Source organism: Protobothrops mucrosquamatus, unplaced genomic scaffold (assembly GCF_001527695.2).
Source record: "Protobothrops mucrosquamatus isolate PMUCROS unplaced genomic scaffold, P.Mucros_1.0 scaffold_209, whole genome shotgun sequence".
NCBI lineage: Eukaryota > Metazoa > Chordata > Lepidosauria > Squamata > Viperidae > Protobothrops > Protobothrops mucrosquamatus.
In genome coordinates, this window is record NW_015386285.1 from 566186 (window position 1) to 589803 (window position 23618).

A 23618-nucleotide genomic window follows, 5' to 3' on the forward strand; every position below is an offset into this window, starting at 1 on the left:
ACCAAGGAGAGAAGCAACCTAGAACTAAGGAGAAACTTCCTGACAGGGAGAACAATTAACCAGTGGAACAACCTGCCTCCAGAAGTTGTGGGTGCTCCAACACTGGAAGGTTTCTAAGAAGAGACTGGACAGCCATTTGTCAGGAATGGTACAGGAGCTCCTGCTTGAGCAGGAGTTTGGACTAGAAGACCTCCAAGGTCCCTTCCAACTCTGTTATTCTGTTAATTATTTTTCCAAGCAGGGATTTGTTTCATTTTCTCAAACAGCTGATCAGACTGCCACGAGTTCGATCCTGACCCGGCTCAAGGTTGACTCACTTTTCCATCCTTCCGAGGTTGGTAAAATGACGACCCGGATTGTTGGGGGCAAATAGGCTGACTCTGTAAACTGCTCAGAGAGGGCTGTAAAGCACTGTGAAGCGGTGTATAAGTCTAAGTGCTATTGCTTATTGCAAAGCAGCCAGATGGGGGGCAATCAGAAAAACTTGTTTATTCGGTCTACCCCCTTTCCCAACCACAGAGACTTTGTTTGGAGGCAATAACAACATTAAAGCCACAGGTAGCAGTAACATTCCAATAACAGGGACAATTGTCTTCTCCCATCTGTTTTAGCTGCACGCCAGGAGCCTGATTTGTTTAAACGCTGGGTCACTGCACTCATAACATTGTATTACTCACGCTTGTTCTCTTTCCCATTTTAATCAAATGCATAAACAGTTTTAATTCCTCCTCGTGACGCCATTCCTGGAATTTGGTTGCAAGGCTCTCCCGGGGTCCCCCGAGACAGCAAACGTCGCCCTGAGTGGGATGTGGTGTGTGTGTGTGTCACAGCTCCCTGCCAACCAAAACTCAAGCGTCCTCGTTGCGAGCCCATTTTCCACGGTGGATTTTACGCCGTGAAGGAGGCATCAATTCTGTTTGTAAGGCCACGGTCCGTTTGCGAGATGAGTCCGCAGGCTGGCTATTTTAGCGCTTTACACACAGGTTCCAGGCTGCGGCGGTTTTTTTCTCTTTTCTAAATTAGATAATTTGTGAACCTTTGAAAGCCACCTTACCTGCAAAGTTGTACACTTCGGAACGGGCTGGTTGAGATTTACGACGGTGGCCTAATGTGGGCATTGGAGCTTTCAAGGGTCTTTAGAAAACCACGTCCCTCCTTTTAGGAGCTGGCAGTTTCACCGTGGATTCAAATGGAGTTTTTTATGCCGTCAAATCCTGTTATGGATTCCGACAGACCCAAACGGAAGAAGCAGCTTTGATGTCAAAATGCATTTCAAGGAGATGAATATTCCCCTCCCGCCTTCCTCCCCACCCTTTGCATTGTAAGGATAGTTATAAAAGGACTGGTGGGAATGACACAAGGGGGAATGACACAAAGGGGTTGTGAGTTAGGATGGAGAGAAGATCGACTTGAAAAGGGTCTTGATCTTCTTAGGTGGCAGCTTATGAATAAGAGGAGAACAAAGAGCTGGTTAGTTCAGTCCTAAAGACCTAAGCTGTCCTTGGGGCAGCACTTTCAAGCTCAGTTATTTATTTATTTTTTTAACTCCCAGTACTTCTGAGCCAGAATCCTGCCCTTGGGAAAGGTTGGGAAATTCTCTTTCCCTTGGGAAAATCCATAACATCCATCACATAACTCCATAAAGCTACGCGGATAGTGAGATGGGCAGGATATAAATTTAATAATAATAATAACTAACTAACTAACTAACCAACCAACCAACCAACCAACCAACCAACCAACCAACCAACCAACCAACCAACCAACCAACCAATCAACTAACATTTGAGGGGTTCTTGGTGTTCTCTGAGCTTGGCTTTTTATTACCAAACTAGGTAACATCTTCAGTGCTAGTGCTAGCTAGTCCATCATCAGTGTTATGATGTTACCTAGTTGGGTAGTGAAATATCTGCAAGAAAACTGCCAAGTTCAGGGAGCATTGACCTCACAGTCCTCCTCCTTCTCCTCCTCTTCTCTTTACAGGACTGATGATGATCCCTAGTTGGGTAATGAAACATCTGCAAGAAAACCACCAAGCTCAGAGAGCACCAAGGACCCCACAGTCCTCCTCCTCTTCTTCAACTGACCCACATCAATGGAGCCCCCACCCCTTACATCTCTGCAAGGCGATCAAACCGGTCAGTCCTGGAGGAGATCAACCCCGACTGCTCTTTAGAAGGCCAGATCCTGAAGTTGAAACTCAAGTTCTTTGGCCACCTAATGAGAAGGAAGGACTCACTGGAGAAGAGCCTGATGCTGGGAAAGATGGAGGGCAAGAGAAGAAGGGGACGACAGAGAAGGAGGTGGCTGGATGGAGTCACTGAAGCAGGAGGCGTGAGCTTAAATGGACTCCAGAAGATGGTAGAGGACAGGAAGGCCTGGAGGAACGTTGTCCATGGGGTCGCGACGGGTCGGACACGACTTCGCAACTAACAACAACAACAATAAAAAAAATTATAATACAATTTATTAGTTGGAGAAGATGCTGCCACACATCTGCTCTCTGTTCTGTTGGTGGCTCTACACTGGGCTTCAGGCTTTTCACCTGCAGAAGACTTCCAGTCCTTTGGGGTTTCGTTTTTTTTAGTCGTATTGCACTCTCTTCCAGTTTCCTCTCCGCTGCCAAAGCTCTTAACAATCTGATAATCCCCGTGAATGACTTTGGATAAAAAAAGGTTTTGTTTTTTTTAATGTGGTCTAATTAATCTACAGCATTCCTTGGTGAGGGCCACTGGCTTAGGCAGTTTTAGGAAAGGATTAGTTGAAGCTACAGTGGATAAATTTTATTAGCGGGTCTTAGGGATTGCAGGCTAAAATTGGAAGCGGTTACATTGACCTAAGTTTAGGTCACGTGATAAGAGGGACCGATAGAGAATGGCAATCTGGTGGAGAATATCAGGGATTCATGCCGGAGAAAGAGAGCTGAAACTGCATTTAGAATGTTTTTGGAAAGTCGGAAAGGCCTTGGGGGAATTATTTAGTCAAAGCGTTTCTCAACCGTGGCAACTTTGAGATGTGTTGAGCTTATCTCCCAGAATTCCTCAGACTGCCATACTTCAGTTGCTGAAGAAGATTCTTGGATGGTGATGATGATGATGATGATAATAATTTTATTGTCACTTTGAATGTACACCAATCAGTATACATCAAAATGAAATTTTGTTGCATACAGCTCTCAGAGGGCCACCATCTCCGATATAGACTCCTTAATAATAATAATAATAATAAAGTTGGAAGGGACCTTGGAGGTCATCGAGTCCAACCCCCTGCTTAGGCAAGAAACCCTATACCATTTCAGACAAATGGCTGTCCAGTCTCTTCTTAAAAACTTCCAGTGTTGGAGCATTCACCGCTTCTGGAGGCAGGTTGTTCCACTGGTTGATTGTTCTAACTGTCAGGAAGTTTCTCCTTAGTTCTAGGTTGCTTCTCTCCTTGATTAGTTTCCATCATTTCTTGTCTTGGCTTTTGGGGTTTTGGAAAATAGTCTGACCCCCTCATCTTTGTAGGGGCCCCTCCAATATTGGAAGACGGCTATCATGTCTCCCCTAGTCCTTCTTTTCATTAGACTGGACATACCCAATTCCAGTAACTGTTCTTTGCATATTTTAGCTTCCAGCCCCCTAATCTTCTTTGTTGCTCTTCTCTGCACTCTTTCCAGAGCCTCAACATTTTTCTTATATTGTGGTGACCAGAACTGGATGCAATATTCCAAGTAGGGTCTTGACCTGGATGATTGAGAATCTCCATAAACGTATGGTGAAGAAAACCAACTTCTTCTAATTGGTACCTCCTTAAATGGCTAGGAAGCCTGCAACAGCAACAAAACGAGCAAGCCAGAGATTGGAAGACAAACCTTGATTGACCCTTGGTTTCAGGACATGCCAGTGTGCAACTACGGACAGGCGGTGACGATTTACTGTGCTTAGTCAGCAAATTGTAAATAAAATGCTGTGGTTTGGGTCCCCTTATTATAGGCGCCTGCATTGGGAGAACGCCAGTGGCACAGTGCTCATCTTTTTGACAAGATGCCATTTTTTTTCTACAAACGTTTGCTGTGTCAGATCGTTCTATCTTTACCCTTCTACCCCCAGCCGAGTCTCTGGAGTCCTTTTGGGATAGCTAAAGCACGTAAGGCATCAGCTAAATGAATTTGAAAAAGATGACTGCGCTAATCCATGCAAAGAGTGTCGTTAGCAGTTAAGAGCCTCGGTGGGAGGAACATTTAAAATAGGTCCCCACTTAGCTGGAAAACACGTTGGATAACGGTGACCCAATCATCCTGTCGTAACCTCGGGGTTTATTCATAAAGTTAATTGAGGGGAGGAAGGGGAAAAAAAACCCTTGATGTTTTTAATATATATATTTATATATTTTTCACAGTCCAAAATCCTTCCTTGAGGGAGACGGCAGTCTAAGAAACATGAAACACAATTTCATGTTGACTTACAAGCACAAATGAGTCCACAATTTCCGTTGCTAAGCAAGAGACGGTTGTTAAGTGGGTTTTGCCCCGTTTGACGAGCTTTCTGGCCACAGTTGTTAATAACACCGTGTCAACGCTGCTAACATCAGATGTTTTTGCACTGACAAGAGATGGAGATGCAGCCATTTTCTTCTCTTTGCTTTTAGAGTTAGGTGATGCTGGGGAGAGGGGAGGAATGTGCATGAGACATAACAATACTGAACCTAATGTGAGAACCAAGGTTATTGAAAGAAGAGATGATAAAAGAATTGGCGGGCTGGAGAACTGGAGGGAAGGCCTGCGTTTCAAACTAATTGGGGAATGTGATTTATGACTGTTAACTGGAGGAGGGAATTGTGCTTTGATACTATGTGCTCAGGGGAGGAGAATCCAGTTTTTGGCTTCGACTGTGTTAGTGCCGAAGCTATGCTACTCCAATGCCTCGAAGTTCTTTGAAGAGTTTCATCTGTCGGAACTAAGACACCAAGGTTATTGAAATAAGAGATGGTAAGAATTGGCGGGGCTGAAGAACTGGAGGGAAGGCCTGCATTTCAAACTAACTGGGGAATGTGATTTATGACTGTTAACTGGAGAAGGGAGTTGTGCTTTGATACTATGTGCTTAGGGGAGAGGAATCCAGTTTTTGGCTTCGACTGTGTTAGTGCCGACGCTATGCTACTCAAATAAAGATTCTTTAAGGTAAACAATTCCTCAAAGTTCTTTGAAGAGTTTCATCTGTCAGAACGATGACACCTGGCTTCCTCGCTGACTTTGCTGGTCACAAGGTCACAAAAAGGGATCACATCACACACACACCCAGGACGCCGCAACTGTCATAAGTAGGAACCAATTGCCAAGCATCCGAATTTCGATCAAGTGACCCTGGGGACACTGCAAGTGTGAAAAACGGGCATGGGTCACTTTTTTCAGCGACGGGGTAACTTTGAACGGTCACTAAATAAACCGTTGTAAATCGAGGACTACTGTAATCTAAACACTATGTGTTGGACACGGTAATTATGCAGGAATGGAAGAAGAAGAAGAAAAAGAATAAAAGAAGACGACCACAACAGTTTGAAAGTGTTTTTTTTCTCCTTTTTTTGCTTTAATACGTTGACAATTGTCCAGAAAGAAAGAACATACAACAGCTAAAACCTCCAAACACGATCATTATTTATTTTATTTTTTTAAGGCCACATTTAAAAAAAAACAAAACAAAACCGAAAACGATGAAGGACCTTTAAGGCTTTCTTTAAAAAAAAAAAAAAAGAGCAATTTATTGGATGCCACGGCATGAATACCGAGTTGGAAATAAGGATTCCCATAGGGAAATCTGTCAACCAACAGCCTAAGTCTCAAAAACTTTCGAAAAAAAGAAAAGGAAAAAAAAGAAATAAAGCCGATTTAACAGGCTTCCGCTGTTCTTAATGGCAACTTACGGATCGATGGAGCACGTATCCAGCATATTCCCAGCAAAATTGAAGCTGCTAGTTTTGACAAGGGACAGAACCTCTATTTTTTTTTTGTATGTTTTGTTTTTTAAAATCCATCAAAGGTGATATATATATTTATATCTCTATATATATATATATTTCCTTAATCACAAACGGAATCAAAGAACGAGCCGTTATTATTATTATTATTTTTTATAATATACAAAGGGAGCACAACGAATTGCGCCGGATATGAAAGTGCTCTGTTATCAGAGACGCCTGTACAGTATATCTTGCTGTTTATTTGGCAAGGTTTTACAAATCTAATACTTAGAGAAGTTTTTTTTTTCCTTTCCTCATCTTCTACTTTTATTTATTACCAAAATAGAGAAAAAGAGACAGGAGAGAGAGAGAGAGAGAAAGAGAAAGAGAGAAAATTTGCATAGATTGTACATTCAACTCAAAAGAGATTTTTTTTAAAACCATTTCCCTCCCTTCTGGTTTTCTGTTCCTCAAACGAACGTAATTTTTTTTTTTAATTATCAGTGAGGTAGTACCTTTGGTAGCACCCTTCAGCAAAAGAAGACAGACAGACAGACAGACAGAAACGATAAAAACCAGAACAGACTGAAACAAGAGTCGGTCGGCATGGGAAATTGGGGGCATGCCTCCTTTTCTAAGATTGTACCACCATCATGGAAACTACTATCCAAACCATTTGGAGGGGTCTAGTAGTTGTCACTCCCCCCCCCTATTGGCCCCCACTGGCAGCAACTACTTTGCTGGAGAACTTAGCTACTCAATTGCTTCCAATGGCTGGGTTTTGAAAAAAAAAAATGCTTCTGAAACCCAGAGAGAGCAAAGACGGAAAACAATTATTTCTTATTTCATGTGTCCTGCTGTTATCGGATATTTTCCACTTGGCTAAATCTCAATCCTTTGGCTCCCCTTGTGATTGGGGAACGGCAATGAGATCAAAAGAGCTTCTGACTCAAGATTTAGATAGGTCAAAACTTGTGTTGGACCCACAAGAAACCTTAAGGGGCAAATAGCATCTGCCAGTGGGACTCCTGGCTTCTTGACACGGCCTTCACAAACCATCTAGGGCAGGGGTGTCCAAACTTGGCATCTTTTAAGACCCGTGAACTTCAACTCCCAGAATTCCCCAGCCGGCATGAAGTTGAAGTCCACAAGTCTTATAAGGGCCAAAGTTGGATGTCCCTCGTCTAAGGTTATTGGGTTGGCACAATTGATTCCAAAACCCTGGAAGATAGGAAAGCAGAAAGTCAGTGGGACCAAAACTGGGGCCATTAGATGTGGGTCGTCTCTCCCCTGGTTATTGGCCATGCTAGAACTATAGGTCAACTCTCTCTGAAAGTCCGGTTTCCTTTCTCTTTTCAAAGAAAAGCTTGCGTAATTTGCAGAGGATAAGCTGTCTTGACTAGTTGGTGTGTCCTCTGGATATTTAGGTCTGTGGCTTCCCAGCTTGACTGGGAAGGCATATCTGGAAGGCACTGACTGGAGTAGAGCAGACCCATATTGTACAGAAGAGTTTCTTAGATTTCAGGTCTGGAAAGGAATGTATGATCCACACCATCTTTCCGGCGCGTAATCTCACGAGGAACCTTGTGGAAGGCAGGTTCTAGATCAGGGGTCTTCAAACTTGGCCCTTTGATGACTTGTGGACTTCAACTCCCAGAATTCCTCTGCCGGGCATGCTGGCTGAGGAATTCTGGGAGTTGAAGTCCACAAGTCATCAAAGGGTCAAGTTTGAAGACCCCTGTTCTAGATGGTGGTGACATAAGGTGTCTGAAGCAGATCCTTTTCCTGAAAACAGTTCCAATCACATACCCCAACCTCTACACTCTCCAGATAGGTGGGCTTCAGTTCTCAGAATTCTCCAGTCAGCCAGCATTGGTCTAGGACAGGGGTCTTCAAACATGGACCTTTTGGGCACTAGGGACCGGTTCCGTGGAGAGAGGTTTTTCCACGGACCGGAGGTTGCGTGGTTTTGTGTGCTGCCTGCATCCCACGGATGGGGCTTTGCTTGTTCGTGTGGACTGGTTGCTGGCATGCCTGGTACCAGTCCACGGACTGGGGGGTTTGGGGACCCCTGTCCTAGGACACGTCTGGGGACAGATGTGGATGGCTGAATGGACAGATGGGAGATACCACATGGAAGCTCTTTAGGATGGAGATGCCCATATGAAGTGATACATTTGGACGGAGGGCTTCTGATGGGAGAGTTGTTTTCTCACTTGGAGCCACCTGAACCTTGAATAAAATATCTCCCGGTCTTGGCACTCTCCTGAAGGCAAGGAGCAGAACTCCTAAAATCTCTGACTGTACAGGTAGTCCTTGACTTACGACTGTAACTGAGCCCCAAATTTCTGTTGCTAGGTGAAACAGTTGTTTTGCCCCATTTTACAACCTTTCTTGCCACAGTCATTAAACGAACCACTGCAGTTGTTAAGTTAGAACACAGCTGTTGAGTGAATCTGGCTTTGCTTGTCAGAAGGTCCCCCAAAAGGACATCGCGATCATCATCAATACAGGCCAGTTAGCAAGCCTCCAAATTTTGATCACACCACCACAGGGATGCTACGACGGTCATATGAAAAAAAAAACACGGCCGTAAGCCACTTTTTTCAGTTACCGTTGTAACTTTGAAAAGGCGCTAAACAGACTGTTGTAAGTCGAGGACTAACTGCAGGCTTGGAGATGACGTCATTCCGACATTAGGAAGCCTCCCATCTAATGACTGTTGTCAGTATGGGGGGGGGGGCAGAAGCCAAACAAAACCAAAAATCAAGGTAAAGGAAAGGAAAGGGGGAAAAAAAAGACGATTTTCTTTCATTTTAAAGGCCCTCCCTTAACAAAGGCAGCGTTAGTTAGCCAGGAGCTGCGTAAGCAGTGCCCTAACCGTTCGTCCTTGACTAAAAACACAAATAAATACGTAACATCACTGTCTCCTTTCCTTTGTGCCAGTTCAATATTTAATGCTCTGCCTTTACGCCAGCACAGCTGACACTCTCAATTTCAAAAGTCCAAAGCAAACTCTCGTAGCTTTAAACCAAGGGGGGGACAGGGACGGGGACACGGAGAAGCTGGAATTCACCAGTCAGTCTTCCCAATTTCAGGTTCGACTCCGCAGGGCTCACTTTAAAGGGGAAAACCAGATTTATTTTTGCTTTTGTTGTTGCTCCTGGTTATCTTTTCAGCCCTTCTGCTCTTCTTCTCGTGGTCTTGAAATGTGAGCTGGATGTGAAAATAAGGGAAGGGCCCGAAAAGGAGAAAGCCAGCTTTTTCTTAAAACGATAAGATTGGATTCCAGAATCGGGGGATATATCGGTGGATATATATGAACTGAAGATCCAAACTTTACAGAATAAAAAGAGTTGGAAGGGACCTGGGAGGTCTTCTAGTCCAGTCCCTTGCTCAGGTATTGTGTCTCTGCGCAGAAACCTCTGTCCTTCTGGTGTCTGAGTGCAATTTAGGCTAAAGTGATTAAATACAGATCAGTTAGGTCATTTAATTAGGAATAAAATTTGGCTTTTTGCACCTTTGGCCTCTAAAATCTCACCGCTTCCAAAGCTAAAACAGGACGCAGAGGCTGCAAAGAGTTAAAAAAAATAAAAATAAAATAAAATACAAAACTGGATTAAAATGGATGCTCCTTAAAACGCCTTTTCCATTTTTCTCCATTAAATGGAATGCTATGTAAGAGCAGAAGGCAGCTACTGTCTGCTATCAGTTTTCCCATCTGAACTTTTTAAAAAGCAATTTCTCCTTTCTTTATGGGGGCACTGCGCAACAGATCAAGACTAAGCCCTGGTGTTTGTGTGGGTATGTGTGTCTGGGTGTGCCAAAGAGATATTTCTCTCCCGCCTGATCATTATGACTCGTTCTTCCAGTGCACTGCAGAAGGAAGTTGAGTTGGGCTGGTGCCATCTCATCTAGTTTTCCTTTGGCTATGTTCACACAACAGAATTAAACCTGCTTCTTGAATCAACCCCTTTCTAGCTGTTGGCAAAAGATGGAACCACACGCTGACGAAACAGGTTGGATGCCCGCCACCGCTAAGCCAATATTAGCCAAGTTGAAAGCCCACAAGCTTAGCAAGTTATAAGTTGGATTACTTGATCTAACCTGGTCAAGGATGTTGAACCCAGCTCTTTGAGCATAGCCCATGAATAATGATGATTAGAAACGGAGGGGATAGTTATCTGTTGCTGTCGGAGCCACCCCCTTCCCCCTCAAATAGAAGGCAATACTGAGATTTCGGTTGCAACAGTCTAGTGACTAGACAATCTAGTAGTGTCTAGTCTAATTTATACACTAGACACACAAAAATCCCTAGACAAAGGGATTTTTGGGGGGATTTCTGGAAAACTACTTTCCAGCCTGACCTGGGGATGTGCAAAATTCAACACAGGAGTTTTTATATCCTCAAGTGACTTTGTCCTTGGAGCTGACTCCCTAGCTAGCCCTATTTGGAAAACAGACCATCTTGGATGGTAATCTAGAGCAGGGGGTCTCCAGACTTGACCACTTTAAGACTTGTGGACTACAACTCGCAGAATTCCCCAACCAGCTGAGGAATTCTGGGAGTTGAAGTCCACAATCTTAAAGTTGCTAAGGTTGGAGACCCACACACACACACACGCACACACCCCGGTCTAGCGAAGAGAAGTCTTGAGTGATCATTTAGCTCTTCTGGAGGACCAAACCCCGAATCTCTGTAAGCATGAGAGAGTGAAGTTAAGACCACATATTGTACTATCTGTTGATCCAGTACAATCACCTTGCAGGCTTGGCTAGCTGGAGTAATGATGTCAATGCTTGTGGGAGATGTCAAAGGGGGTGGTTTGAAAAATGAGGATCGCTGGGGGGGGGGGGAAGAGCAATTTTCACATTTGTGACTGAGCAGCTCTGCTAAGACTTTCAGGAAACTCTGAAAAAAAAAACCATGTCTGGGATACAACACCTTGGAGACGGAGAAGTAAATTTGTTCTGATTGCAGATGAAAGTATGCTGCCCCTGCCTTTAGAAACACCAGATGTTTCCTACAACTGGTTTCTCCTTTCCTGCCTCTTCCCCGACTTCCACAATCCTTGAGATGGGAAAACTGGTCCGTTAAAAAGGAGGCTGGGATTTTCAGCCCCATCTTGAACATGGATTCGTAGGTTTTCCTAAAGACCCTTCCATCAGTGCACCTGCCCCTTGTACCAACCCCGTCCGAAGAGTACCACGAGAGCCGAACGCTCACATTTCCCTTGGAAAGCCAGCGGAAGGGGCACCGGGTGCTACCTCAAGCGTCCATCCGGTCTCACGGGCCCCAGTTCGGACTTTGGGTCCGGGCTGAGGGAACTCCAGGAGGTCTGGCTGCAGGCCTGCACGACAGGACAGGCAGTTGGGCCTGTAGTACAGACGTCAACCGCTGACCACGTGCTTCCCACCAAACTGTCCACCCAGCTCTCCAGCTTGCTGCCAGTCAACAGGGCATTCTTCTTCAACTGCTCCACCTGGCCAGCGCTGACTGGGATGTTTAGCACAGGGTTGAGCCCTTGGAAGCTCTGCTCCATGTAGGAGTTCTTCGGAGGTCCACCGTGCAGCTTGGTGGCTTCTTCTACAAAGGCAAGAGAGAAATATGTTGGTTAAAAAAATAAAATAAAAATCTAGCTCCAGAATAACGATGCTAAGGAGTCGAAACCAGGTTAGTTCTTGGGTTCATCTCTTGCAGCCGAGAGAGATTTTGATTTAAGACAGGGCTCTCCAAATTTGGCTCGGGCCCTTCAAGTGCCAGCGATGAATTCTGGGAGTTGAAGTCCACAGGTCTTAAAGTTGCCACCTCTGGAGAGCCCGGATTTAAGACACAGAGATCATCTCTAGAAGCAAATTCGCAGAAGGTTCCACCTCTGCTTTGAAAGCCAGGCTATCATCCAGGGAGGGTTGCAGGCCAGGAATGACATCATGGCTTGTCTACAATTCATGCCACGTTGCTTCGTCCCTCTAATAGCCAGCTCCAATTTTCAGGAAAGTCAACATTTCTGCAATCCGCTGCAACTTGCAGAGTCTCGTCTTGCCCAGCCTGTGTGAGCTCTTCCTTTCGAGCCATCTAACTAAAGCTTGATTAAAGTTTCAAACACGGAGCACCCCAATTATTTCAAGGTCATCATCTATTAAATATGTGCTGGGGGGGTTCTCTTCCCCCACCGCTAATGACGGCTTCTGGGATATAATTTGTCAAATCCTGCTTTGCTTGGCCTGAGGATAATCCTTCCCAGTGTGTGTGTGTATGTATGTATGTGTGTGTGTGTGTGTGTGTGTGTGTGTGTGTGTAGTAAAATCAAACAAACACGAACACCAGGATAAAATTAAACTAAAAATCGTTTAATAAAATGCATTTTATTAAATGATTTTTAGTTTAATTTTATCCTGGTGTTCGTGTTTGTTTGATTTTACTATATTGCTTTACCCAGGATTCGAATTTTTAACGAAATCATACATACATACATACATACAAACATACATACATACATACATACATACATCCAAATTTCTTTTTCTGACAAAGAGTTAAAGAATTAAATTGGGAGACTAAGATGGCCATTTCGAGCTCGAAATGGCCATCTTAGTCTCCCAATTTAATTCTTTAACTCTTTGTCAGAAAAAGAAATTTGGATTTAAATGTTTCGCAGTTGCGACTTGAGCCTGCTTAACGCCCCTAGTTGGGGGGCTGCAAGGCAAAAGATATTGTAAAAAGTAAAACTGCAGTATAGCAGTTAAAAATGTCAAGGTGTAATCAATCAGACGGGTCTGTCTGAAAAACTTCCTCTGTGTGTGTGTGTGTGTATATATATATAAAAGGGCACTTATTCTTGCATGCAATTTCCTGTAAATTTTAACTTTGGCACGTAACTCGTCTCTAAGCTTGGGTGGAAGTCCCAAGCCACAAGCTGAGCTGAAGAACTGGAGGCAAATAGTTACCGTCCGCTGAGCTTTTCTGAGCAGCCAAATCCGCTGCATTAATTCCCCCCCCCCAAAAAAGGATCCTGCCGAGAGAAGATCACAAGGGGATCCGCAGGGGGCGGTCGAAAAAGTCAAGATGCGTGACCCACATCGCAAACGAGCCGAACTTCAAACCCACCAACACAGCTACCTTCTTAACCTTTGGATCACACCCTGCAGACACAGCTGGAAGGGCAAAACGAAGAGTTACTCTCTTCTCAGCCGAAGCTAAAACGACCCAGTCCTTTTAAAGATGTGCGGTTATTACAGGGGGAAAAAAAAAAGAAGAGATCTTCCTTTCTGGTTAAGTATATTAAAGGTAAAAGTTTCCCTTTTTCCCAGTTGTGTCTTGACTCTTAAGGCACAGTGCTCATCTCCGTCTGTCAGCTTGCCCGCCAGCTCCAAAGCTGTTCCGTGGCTGGTTTTATCCACCCCGCTCAGCTATCATGTGGTCGGTTTGGGGTATAGTTAAGAGCAGTCGGGAACCCAGCCAGGGTGCTTTGTAAAACCTCGATTGACAGGCTTAGCAACTGACTGGGACCAAAGTCATCTCAGGGGTGATCTGTCCAGGAAGCGAGTGCTGTCGTTAAAAGGGTGGGACAGTTGTCTTCATAAGGGAGATTTAGAGATGGCCAAATTGGAAGGCCAACAGCGTGAAATATCCTTGTCAGAATAACAAGAGTTGGGAGGGACCTTGGAGGTCTTCTAGTCCAACCTCCCCTATACGATTCCAGACAAGTGATTGTCCAATCTCTTCTTGGAATACCTCAAATTGATGGGAGCGCCCACAACTTTCTAGAGGCAAGTTGTTCCACTGTTCCTGACAGTCCCAACTGGCTGTAAGTCAAGGACTACCTATAAAGCTTTGCTTCATTGTTGTGACATGACCTCTCTGGAGATAAATAAAATAAACTGCTGTGACTGTTATTCAAGTCCTTGATGTCAACAGGAAAGAGCTGGAAAAAACCCACCTGCCTTTCCAGTTGAGACAAAGTCAACTGAACTTCTTCTGCAGTGGGTTCAATATTCTGATTTTGCTCCAAATGGTTTCATTTGCTTTCTAATTTTTTTTTGGGGGGGGGGGGGAAATGCTTACCTTGTCGGATGGCTTGCTTGTTCAAAAATGTCAAAGGAGAGACCAAGAATTTGGTTTCTGCCACAGGGACCCAATGATGTAGGATTTTAATCGTCCAGACCCCGGGCCGGAGGGGTAAATTCAGAGGCGGCTTGTAATGTGTGAACTCAGCACTGGAGTCGATCAGGATATCGTAGGTGGCAGCGATGACGTTGATGGGGTCCACCCAGATCACTGTCACGGTGACGTTGGGACCTTTCGCCCACTTCTGCATGCCCACCGGCTCATCCGTTGGGGAAATAAGACCTCCAAAATTGCGGAATATCCTCTCTTTCGCATCCCAATCTGTTCCAACCTAAAAGAACAGGAAGTGATTGTCAAGAGTGAACGTTTGGCAGCTTTTCATCTTGCCATTAGAGTAAAATGTGTGTGTGTGTGGGTGGGGGGGAGAAATGATGCTTTTGACTGGGTTAGTTAGACAAATGAAACCTTCCCAGTTCTTCGCAAGTTTGCTGAGAGAAGGCTGTCTGGAAACCTTTCAAGGACATTCTAGCAGGTGTGAAGAAGATAGCAGATGGCTCTCATAACAAAGAGAATTTGTTCACATGAGATAGGTAGACATCTGGGGGATTTGACCTGGGAATGTCATTGTTGTATGCTATAGTTAGATGCCTTGGGATTTTAGAGTTAGTTTTCCTTCGCTTATATCATGCCATGTATTCAATAAACCAGCAGGGTTTTTCAGAAATGAAAGTAAACCTGGATTTTTATTTGGCTATTTGAGATGAAAGGTTGACATCAAACTCTCAGCCACTGAAAATCTGTGATTTTATCTCTATTGTTAAGGAAGAGGTTGCACATCTGGCATATCTTTCGAGAAACTTTCAGCCTTCATTGATACCTCCAGAACGATAAATGGCTGGGGAATTCTGGGAGTTGAAGTCCACCCATTTTCCAGGCAGGTGTCCAGGTTGAGAAACACTGCATTAGAGTGTAGCATATTGGCTCGATTTGAAAATACCGTGATGGCGATGTTGTTGTTGTTGTTGTCATGGACACTCTCACAAAAATAGCCCCAGGAAGAAACTTACCATGTGGGGTCCTCGGTGCTCTCTGAGCTTGGTTGTTTTCTTGCAGACATTTCATGACTGAACTCGGTAACCTCATTGAGTGCTAGAAGGGTAACAGAGGACAAACCCCATTCCCTTCTACTACTGATGACGTTACCAAGTTGGGTAATGAAACGTCTGCAAAAAAACAAAACAAAACAAAAATAAAAAAACAGCCAAGCTCAGAGAGCACCAAGGACCCCTCATTTCAATCCTGAGCTACATATATTTCCCTTTATTGGAAACTTACCATGTGCCAGATGTTTGCTGGGAAGGCCAATTATTTTAGTTCTTGGTTGATTAGATATCCAACCTCAACAATAATAGTGGTTCCACACACCAAACAAGGGCTACTTGCTCATTCCCCAACTGGTTGTTAGAAAAATTCAAGGCAACACGCAGAGAAATACCTATTTTCTCTACAATAACAACTTTGGGAGATTGTTGGGTTGTCCCAAAGTCACCAGGTAGAGCCCATAAGGGACTCTAGAACCCATCCCTAGACCCACAACTTCACAGCAACGTAGCACTAGTCTAAATAACACATCAATAAATGATTTATTTATAACAGGCAGACAACATACCATTTAAAAAAAGAGCAAATTCTACCCAAATTCATTAAAAGTTGACCAGGGCTAACTATTGATCTGATTTAATCAACATGCATTAGGTGACTTCACCTCTCCTGAATATAAAAGCAAGTGATATTTAAATATCGAATTTTCTAATACCAACTCAAGATTAATAATGCTGTTTCTTCTGGCCTTTTACAATTATTCCAGGAAGGAGCCAAACACTTTTTTTTTTTTTAAATGGCTTCAATATACAATTTCAACCCTTTAAAGCATAATTCCAGAGGGAAAAGGACAAATTTACTAACGCAAGAACTTTCAAGATTGCGTTAAGCGAAATGTTTCATTAAAGATTATGGCTGTTCCTTGAGTTTTTAAAAGATTGCCTTCAGCTTTTGGACCCATGCTTTTTCTTATTTGCAATGTATGAATAATTTCCAGGCTGATATACACCCTAACAATGCCATTTTAATTAATTAGCATCAAGCATTAGATGTTTCTTCTAATGAAGCAGACACTTGAATACGTTTCTATTGTTTCAATTAGCAAATATTAATCAGACAGAAGAAAAAGAACAGGATTTCTTTTTAAATGAAGGAGGGAGGTGAAATAAGATTAACTAGCAATCCAAAAGTAATATCTGGACACAGGTCAAAAAAATCAAGATGGCTGCAAGGGCCACATGATTAAAGCCCTACCATTGCATGATATGGACACCACCCTACATGTACCTGTGTACATTCCTGAATCCTAATCACTGTTAATCCTAGATCCTAGAATTAGATCCGTGGAATATCCTGAATCCTAGATGTACAGGCTGGGGAATTCTGGGAGTTGAAATACACATATCTTACTGTCCTAGATTATTAGATTATTCTAATACATGGTTTCCCAACCTTGGCTATTTTAAATATTTGTGGACTTCAATTCCCAGAATTCCCCAGCAAGCCATGTGTCTCGAAGTCCACGTGTCTTAAAGCTGTCAAGACTGGGAAACCCTGTTCTAAGATCAATTTAATGCATCATATGAATTCATTTTAATATTAATATTAATATGAATCTACGATGAGCCCTTTGGGTCATCTGTAGGGAAAAATGTGTAGAGAATGTGTAATCACAGAATGATGCAGATCTGATTAAAGCCAAAACTTTGATTTTTTTCCAAAACGTAGGGATAGATATTCTCAAATCCACCAGCTCTCATGATGTAAAAAAGATGCTGAGACTCTAGAAAGAGTACAGAGAAGAGCAACAAAGATGATTAGGGGACTGGAGGCTAAAGCATATGAGGAACGGCTGCTGGAATTGGGTATGTCTAGTTTAATGAAGAGAAGGACGAGGGGGGACACGAGAGCAGTGTTCCAGTATCTCAGGGGCTGCCCCAAAGAAGAGGGAGTCAAGCTATTCTCCAAAGCCCCTGAAGGCAGGACAAGAAGCAACGGGTGGAAACTGACCAAGGAGAGAAGCAATCTAGAACTAAGGAGAAAATTCCTGACAGTGAGAACAATTAACCAGTGGAACAACCTGCCTCCAGAAGCGGTGAATGCTCCAACACTGGAAGTTTTTAAGAAGAGACTGGACAGCCATTTGTTGGAAATGGTATAGAGTTTCCTGCCTGAGCAGGGGGTTGGACTAGATGACCTCCAAGCTCCCTTCCAACTTTATCATCATCATCATCATCATCATCATCATCATCATCATCATCATCATCATCATCATCATCATCATCATTATCCTGAAACTTCACTTAGCTGTGTCTTCAGAGCAAAAGTTGGCTTCATTTTAAACCCAAAAAACTTTCTCCTACCCAGTTGTGAGCTTTCTAATTGCAGGGAGTTATTTCTGGCTAGGAAGGCTAATTTTATAACCAAACGTTTCGGAATACGAAGGTCCCTATAATCTTGGGAGGTTATTTTTCCTGCCCCTTCCTGCTCTCTCTTCTTTCCAACGAGCGACAAAGTGCAAAAACGCAACCACCTTTGCAAAAGACGCAAAGGGCCACTTGCAGACAAGGCACAAAAAAGCCTCCAGCGGGATGCTCCAGCCACAAGTTGCAACCTACCATCTCCACGGCCAACACAAATTGCCATTTAGCAAACGTTCAAAGAACGTAAGGTCTGAAGAACAAGAGTGTCTATCCTGCCTCGCTGACCTCAAAACCACAGTGCCTTGGAATGACATGGGCCACCACGGCCAAGGAGAGATGGCTACCAATTTAGATGGTTTCTTTTTAAAAAAAGAAAAGAAAAAAAGAAGATGAGATAAATTCAGAGGACCAGGAACTCAGTGGCTACTAATCTTGATACTATTTTCTGCCTCCTAATCCACGGGGCAACTGTGTTTTAACTACCTTGTTTGTACTTGGGAATTTTTCAAATTCTTCCCCGCTGCTCATTCTGGGAAACGGTTTAGGCTTTGGACAAGAGGATGATTTAATACAAGCAAAAGAAATGTTCTTATTCTACTACGGTGGTTTCTCTAGTATCATTATTACGTGTCAAAATTAATTGCCGGGTTGAGAAGGATCTGTCTCAACTGCAGGCAGCAGCTGCCTGACCTTGGCTGATCTTGGAAAAACTAAGTGGAGACAGGGCTGGTTAGTACTTGGCTGGGAGATATTGAACGGCCGCACCTTAGACTGAGAAATTGAGACTATATCTTGGAAGAAAACTGTAGCTAAGAATTTTCATAGTGATACCAAGAAAACAGCAAGGGGGTATGCAGGAATTTCATCCAAGACTTGAGACTTCAAGGAGACTGTGAAAAGGGACTGAATCAGAAATAACAGGAATAACACGAGTTGGAAGAGACCTTGGAGGTCTTCTAGTCCAGCCCCCTGCTCCAGCAGGAGATCCTATACCATTCCAGACAAGTGGCTGTCCAGTCTCTTCTTAAAATCCTCCAGTGATGGAGCACCCACAACTTACGAAGGCAAGCCGTTCCACTGCTTAATTGTTCTGACTGTCAGGAAGTTTCTCCTTAGTTCTAGGTTGCTTCTCTCCTTGATTAGTTTCCATCCGTTGCTTCTTGTCCTGCCTTCAGGAGCTTTGGACAATAGGTTGACTCCCTCTTCTTTGGGGCAACCCCTGAGATATTGGAAGACTGCTATCATGCCCCCCCCTAGTCCTTCTCTTCATTAAACTAGACATACCCAATTCTTGCAACTGTTCTTCAGTTAGGTTATCAGCGACTCTTAGTCTTAATGTCTGTTTACTACATCTTAAACTGACCCTTAAATACCATCTGTTGGGAAGAACAATGGAAGAAGCTTTCAGCTACAGGTCCATCTTATGAGTCTTTGGTATTCTGGTGAGTGGTTTAAAGAGACCAGGTTAGTCCTTGACTGGGTAATGTGCCCCAAACCAGGATAATTGGCCTCCCCAGCAACCATTAGCAAATGATAAGTCTCTTCTGAGACCATTGTTGTGAGAGTATCCATATCATCATCATCATCATCATCATCATCATCATCGCCGTATTTTCAAGTCAACCCAACATGCTACACCCTACTGCAGATTTTCTTAGCCTGGACACCTGGAATATAGGTGGACTTTTTAATGCCCTTTGCCTCAGGTGGAAGAAAGGATCAATAACCCATAAGATGTGAATCTAAGAATGCACAAGGAGATGGTTTTTTAAAACCGATTTCCAAAGTCAATTCAGATTTCACCCAATCCAGACGTGAAACAAAAGCTTAACGGATTGATGGATTGCTCTTTTCAACCCCGTTCGGAAAAAAAAGGCATCCCCATGACTCAACTTAGCAGCTGTTATTTTGAGAGAAAAAGAAAAACCATACACGTTGAAATGTGTATTTTGGGATCGACTGTGATTAGAAATGTACATATTTTTTGTGGGTGTGGATAAATGAAAGAACAAATGAGATAGACTAGCCTCATGAGGAATATGTGATCTTTCATTAAATTACAAGTAACTGGGAAATTGGAATTTGAGTATATGGAATGAAGCTGTTCCGCAAGATACATACATATAAATACTGTACAAATCTACAAAATGTTCTCTTTCTAAGTGCCTCCAACACCGCTCTGTGCAGTGGGGTTCCTAGTCACTAAACTAGCTAGTTTTAAAAAGGAAGGCTGTATTTTGTTCACCACAGCCATGCAAAATTCAACAGGGATATACAGTAGCTCTCTCACACACATGGCTACTTGTCAATGTGTATTGTGTATGTTTCCCTGTTTCGAATCAATAGGAATGCAAAGCAATTTGGTTTTGATTGATTTTATAATTGTTTGTTGCCCAGTCACTTGTTGCAGGTGGATAGCCATATGAATTGATAGCTAGATAGACTTGGCAGCATGTGTGTGTGTGTGTGTATAGACACACACACACACACACACACACACACACACACACACACACACACGTATATATATATATACATAGGTATTTTTCAAAATTTGGATTGCTAACAAAGAATTAAGGGAGAACTGGAATAGCCATTTCGAACTTTTTAGTTCTTTTCAACCAGACATACCCTTCTTAGATTCGAACCTGGGCTGTCTGCATGTTAGGCAGATGTATTAACCTCTAGACCACAGGCTCTTTCTCACTTTGTCAGCTATGAGATTCCTTTCTCCCATATTTGGGCCGACAGGGTGCACCAAACTCAAGATAATACATAGGTATGTATATATAACACACACATACACACATTGCCAAGGATAATTTGTTGGGACGGGCAACTATAGAAGTCAACCCAACCCAACCCAACTCAATTCAACTCAGTTCAACTCTATCAATAAAATCATCCATTTCAAAACTCAGCTATGCCCCCACCCACCCATGAGTAGGCACTTCAACTAGGAATTCAAACTATCTTCCTTTCCAAGAATGTAGATGAGCAACGTGTACCTCCAAGAACTGTAGCCTTCCAAAATCACTTGGGGGGCTTGCAATCTTGAACACCTTCTTAGGTATAACCCACGTTTCTAAGGTCTCCAATTTACTGGCAGCCAAATTGGTCGTGTGATGTTTGATGAGGAAGCCCTGAAAATGATCAGCGAGAAAGTAGAGGTGGACTGATACTGGATGTCCCACTGGGTAGTATCTGGGGAAAAAACAAGGGATCGACACTCATTAAAACCATAATTGAGAAACAGAGGATCAGCTGCAGAAAGAACTTTTAGGATCAGAAAAAGCAAAATTCCTGGGCTACCTTTCTTTGGATTTAATGCAAGATAGAGACACGGAGGACACAGAGGATTGATAGAGAGATGAAGGACCAATAGAAGACCGGATGTTTGGTGAACAAGCAAAGCCAAGAATATCACAGACGGTCATTACATTTCAGGGAATTTCTCCTCTCTTCTTTTCAAAAGTCATTCTCTTTCATCTCTCTGCCCAAGGATTGGGAGAGGAAACAAGTGCTCCGGCTGAATTTTTCTACCCAGCCCTAGCAAAAACCATTCCCAATAAGTGATTATGGAAATTGGTATATCACATACTCCTCCTACAGATTGGACTTTAATGGAGAGAAAAGTCAATGAAGCAAAAAACTCTACACTTGACACAAAACGGAGAAGAAAATATGGACAGCTCATTTTCTATCCCTAGCATCTTGGACCATCTTCTAGAATGGGGGTCCTCAACCTTGGCAACTTTAAGACTTGTGGACTTCAACTCCCAGAATTCCTCAGCTGGCAAAGCCGGCTGAGGAATTCTGGGAATTGAAGTCCACAAGTCTTAAAGTTGCTAAGGTTGAGGACCCCTGTTCTAGAAACATGTAACAACCTGGCCTTCAAGAGTTGGTGTGGGATCATGCTTAGGATGGCACCAATGGGCAATACTTGAAGGAAGATGTTAGGACTTGTAGTTCACCAATATCTAGAGATCCCAGCTTCTCAACACTCTCTAAACAGGGACGCAACCCCTTAGTTGGTGTGGCGATTTGGAACTGCAGGAAGAGGAAAGGAAGAGTTGTTAGGTCTTACCGGCAACTGTTTTCGCCATCCATATGGAAGGACGTTTCTGCTTTCTTCAGGCCCAAACGGGAAAAAGAGTGGTAGAGAGTCAATGCAACATCACTAATGCTGTGGATCCCATCTGGTTCATCGTACACATTCTCCCAGTAGGACCGAAGACCTGGGGTACCAGAAGGATAGTTACCATAGAGGTAATAATCCAACTGAGAGATGACTTCCTGATTGACGACCGCCTCAAACTTGCGTGCAAAGAAGGTTGGTCTTGCCGTTTGCTGTGGGGAGGAACGGGTTTCAGAAAGAAAAATGAGATCGGAGTTCTTGAATTCAAGGCTTTGATTTCAGAGTGCAAATCCTTCACTGTTGGCCAAGCTGGCCTGGGAGCTGATGGGAGTCTAAAACCCCAAACATCTGGAAAACATCAGGTTGCTTAATCCTGAGCTGTTTCTTCCATGCTAGCAAATCAAATTCTTGAAAATACATCAGAGCTGGTCTCTTATATGGAAAGTTCGTCTCTTCCCAAAGAAATTTATTGACTCTCCCCAACAATGGATTTCAAGTAGACCTTGGAAAAAAAATGACTCCTGTTTAATGAGATACTGTTTTCTGGGTTGTTTGGAAACTGATTCACATTATCATATTTTAATTCAGGAATGTCTTTCTCCTATATTTTAGTTTTAAGGATCATTAAGACTGTCCTTCAACGTACCAGATGTATTGATTCATTTATTTACATTTATATATTTTATCTCTTGAGAGACCTCATGGAAATACATATAAGGATCTTCCAGCATTAATAACCCTGTGAGGGTCTTTGGGCTAAGCAACAGCCTTAAGTCAGTCAATGTTTCTACAGCTGAAGGTGGATTTGAAATCTGGTCTATCATTTTACCCAAGTCGATATAATACGATTGAAATGTAACCATCAAACTACCAGAAACAGAACGAATGTCCTTTACTCTTTTCATTTTCAACTTAAATTTCATTCAGTTTTCATTTTGGTGAAAACCTTCTTAATAAAAATTATATATTTGGGGGTGACTGATGGGAGGGAAGGAAAGAAGGAAGGAAGGAAGGAAGGAAGAAGAGAAGGGGATGGATGGAAGGAAGGAGAGGAGAAAGAAAGGGAGAAGGGGGATGGACGGAAGGAAGGAAGGAGAGAAGGGAGAAAGAAAGGGAGAAGGGTGATGGACAGAAGGAAGAAGAGAGAAGGAAGGGCAGAAGGAAGGGGAGAAGAGTGACTGACAGGAAGGAAGAAAGGAAGGAAGGAGAGAAGGAGAAGGACTGACAGGAGGGAGGGAGGGAGGAAGGAAGGAAGGAAGGAAGACAGATCTGCCCTTATAGTCCTGTGAAGGAGGAACTCACCTGGAACCGGTGAAAATCCGATGGCTTAAAATCATTGGGGGAACAGCCACACCAATCCACAATATTCTTGTACTGACATTTGCACCCCAGCTTTCTGTTCCAGTTTGTGATACGCAGGTTGTTGTCCACCATGGAGTCACAATGAAGACTGTTTTCCAAGACAGTGTGGAAGAAAGACTGTGGGGAAAAAAAACAACCCAGAGTTTAGACAGTAAGCATGGAAATTCAATAGGGAATTGAAAGATTCATTTAACAATCACGCTTATAACTTAACAACTGCAGTGGTTCACTGAACTGTAGTGAGAAAGGTTGTAAAACAGGGCAAAACTTTTAACAACTAACTGTCTTGTTTAGCAACAGAAAATTGGGGCTCAATTGTGATCGTAAATAATAATAATAATAATAATAATAATAATAATAATAATAATAATAATAATAATAATAGTAGTAGTAGTAGTAGTAGTAGTAGTAGTAGTAGTAGTAGTAGCAGCAGCAGCAGCAGCAGCAGCAGCAAACAGACAAGCACCTGCAACGTAACACCCCGGACTTAACAATTGTTGATAAGAAAGACAAAAAAGTCTGGATAGTGGACATGGCAGTGCAGAATAGACGAGAAAGAACTGGAGAAGATAACAAAATACAAAGACCT

The 23618-nt window shown here is 43.1% G+C and overlaps 1 protein-coding gene across 1 annotated transcript in view; it reads right to left on the reverse strand.

Annotated features, from left to right (window-relative positions):
- Positions 1-11201: 11201 nt before the first annotated feature.
- Positions 11202-23618, reverse strand: part of XYLT1 (xylosyltransferase 1) — a 67106-nt gene continuing 54689 nt past the window's right edge. Inside the window, exons 7-11 of the mRNA XM_015826353.1 lie at positions 22970-23146; positions 21617-21879; positions 20538-20733; positions 14003-14336; positions 11202-11524 (exon numbers count right to left, since the gene is read on the reverse strand). Coding sequence (XP_015681839.1) covers positions 11202-11524; positions 14003-14336; positions 20538-20733; positions 21617-21879; positions 22970-23146 — 1293 coding nt within the window. The remainder of the gene's footprint in view (positions 11525-14002; positions 14337-20537; positions 20734-21616; positions 21880-22969; positions 23147-23618) is intronic.